This window comes from Sinocyclocheilus rhinocerous, unplaced genomic scaffold (assembly GCF_001515625.1).
Source record: "Sinocyclocheilus rhinocerous isolate Xijiao unplaced genomic scaffold, SAMN03320098_v1.1 scaffold1222, whole genome shotgun sequence".
NCBI classification, from domain to species: domain Eukaryota; kingdom Metazoa; phylum Chordata; class Actinopteri; order Cypriniformes; family Cyprinidae; genus Sinocyclocheilus; species Sinocyclocheilus rhinocerous.
Window position 1 is genome coordinate 922560 of NW_015640234.1, and position 2221 is coordinate 924780.

The 2221-nt window shown below is 35.0% G+C and overlaps 1 protein-coding gene across 1 annotated transcript in view; it reads left to right on the forward strand.

Annotated features, from left to right (window-relative positions):
* Positions 1 to 1132: 1132 nt before the first annotated feature.
* Positions 1133 to 2221, forward strand: part of LOC107752592 (midasin-like) — a 6480-nt gene continuing 5391 nt past the window's right edge. The window contains exons 1-2 of the mRNA XM_016568604.1: positions 1133 to 1226; positions 1266 to 1354. Of these exons, the coding sequence (XP_016424090.1) occupies positions 1303 to 1354 (52 nt within the window). The 5' untranslated portion in view covers positions 1133 to 1226; positions 1266 to 1302. The remainder of the gene's footprint in view (positions 1227 to 1265; positions 1355 to 2221) is intronic.

A 2221-nucleotide genomic window follows, 5' to 3' on the forward strand; every position in this document is an offset into this window, starting at 1 on the left:
GAAATATGTGTTCTGTGTGAACGGCTTGGTTTCGGTTTTGATGTAAACAAGATCTTCTCCGCATTTATGTTCTCTTTTTCCGCTATATTTTTAATGAACAACGCAGCAGCTCCGCATCTAGTGGCTTCAACTGGACAGGATAACAAAAACATTAAAATGCAACAACACTTACATCGTCATCGCATCTGGTGCGCCGCTGATAAGGCTGCCTCCTTAACGCACACCTAAAAGTCGAATGTAACGTTTTTGCATTCAAATGTGGATTTTTATTTTAAATTCGACGAATATTCGAAATTCGAATTTTTTTTTTTTACAGCCCTAATATGTACACAGTTTACAAAACACACAAATGCAGATATTTAATTGTGTTCCCTTTGAATAAGACACATCCCTTTAAAATAGCATATGAACATAGCATAATTTCATGCATGGCCAAACTATATATTTGTTTTGCAATAGATTTCAGGTTATTTATATCAAATTAATTTAGGACTCACAATTGGGTTCCCAATTTTAGTGCGGCTATACATGACGTGCTGTCAGTCTTGCGGTGCAATGCTGCCATCTGGAGGAAATGTGAAGATAGGGACAGAAAGGCAAAATGTAAATCCATAATGCAATCCTATAAGGTTGATTGTGGATAACTTCACATAGGGTGCAATATCCTGTACATATATGTCACTAACAGATCAAATGGACAGGTGAAGGGGGAGTATAGGCTACAGCAGAGCTGATATGCGGTATGCAGAGTAAAGAGTTGAGTAAACAGGGCACATGGGTCCATGACAAGTTGGAGGCCCCAAGAGGAAGTCCACGAAAAAAATAAAAAAATAAAATGAGTATTGCGTTTTTGTTTGTTTGTTTATTTATTTACAAATTAAAAAATATGATTTTAAAATAAGGATATTATTTTCGAATTACTGTTAGCAAAAGAGCAGGTTCTCATTCTGACAAATTCGGTATTCCCTAATCCATATTATTTGTGAGATATTTCCTGCGGTGGCTTTTAGTGTAAATATTATCATGGAACAAATACCAAAACACGCGCACAGATTGTTTAGCCTACTGCTTGCGTCACTTATAAAGGTGCGTTCACCTTCTGTCTCCGCCCATTTCAAAGGTCGCTCGATGCCCTTTTTTGTTTGTTTTTTACTTTCTTTTCTTACTGCCTCAAAACACTGTGGCAACTTTTTAATGTTCAATTGTTCTGGGTTTTAGCCTTGACTGTCGAGATTCGTGCAGCAAGTGTTTTTTTGTACGTTTCAGGTCGCCATAGCACCCCACACACACTCTCGAGGGAAGATGGCAGTTATTAAGTTTCTGGTTTACATTACATGTTTCTGTTTGGCTCAAGGTAAGTCCAAAATCTTTTTAAACATGGAGCGGAGGTGAAGTAACTCGTAATTCAAGGAAAGACAGCCTATTTTAGCCTAAACCCGCCAGGTGCCATGAACGGTGTGGGAAACAGATACTTCTGGTTTTGTCGAAACGACAACAGGGCAGGCATTCACGGAAATATTTCTTTAATGAGCCACTGTTTAAAGAATTGTGGATTTGGTTTAGAATTATTTTAGATAACAGAGTAACATTTAAGGCATATTTGAAGTCAGAATAACAAAATTAAAAGTTGAACGTGTGTAAGCTTTGCTGCATTCTCTCTTTGAATTAGGGACTTTCACTGAACTTTTTACTGAATCTGTTCTGTGATCTTTTGTACAGATAAAGTATAAAACCTTCCATTGATAAGATTATAGTGATTTCTAATTTAAAATAAAAACAAAAAGTGATTTGTTGTTTGTTGACAACATTATGTTTGTTGTGAGCCAAATAAATAAATAAAAATCGCAAGGTAGCAACTTATTGATTAATGAAACACACCAAGAACATGTCCAGGTCACATTTCACCCCGAAACCAAAAGAATGAAATAAGTCATTCTATTTTGTAAAACGAAAATGAAATCTGTTGCCATTAAGAATATTAACTGGGGAAAAAATGCACAGTTGGATTATTTATAACTGGAGTATCTATTGTGTTTTTGTTATTTTAATTTTAGACATTATACAGTATAGATTGCTTTATTAAAGTAATGACAATCCGTGTCAGTCAATATAAAACACTTGGACACATTACTGCAATGATAATTTGTGGGGGAAAATGTCTTGAAAAAAGAAAAAAAAAATGGAAATATTAAAATAATGCTACAATGAAAATAATAAAACA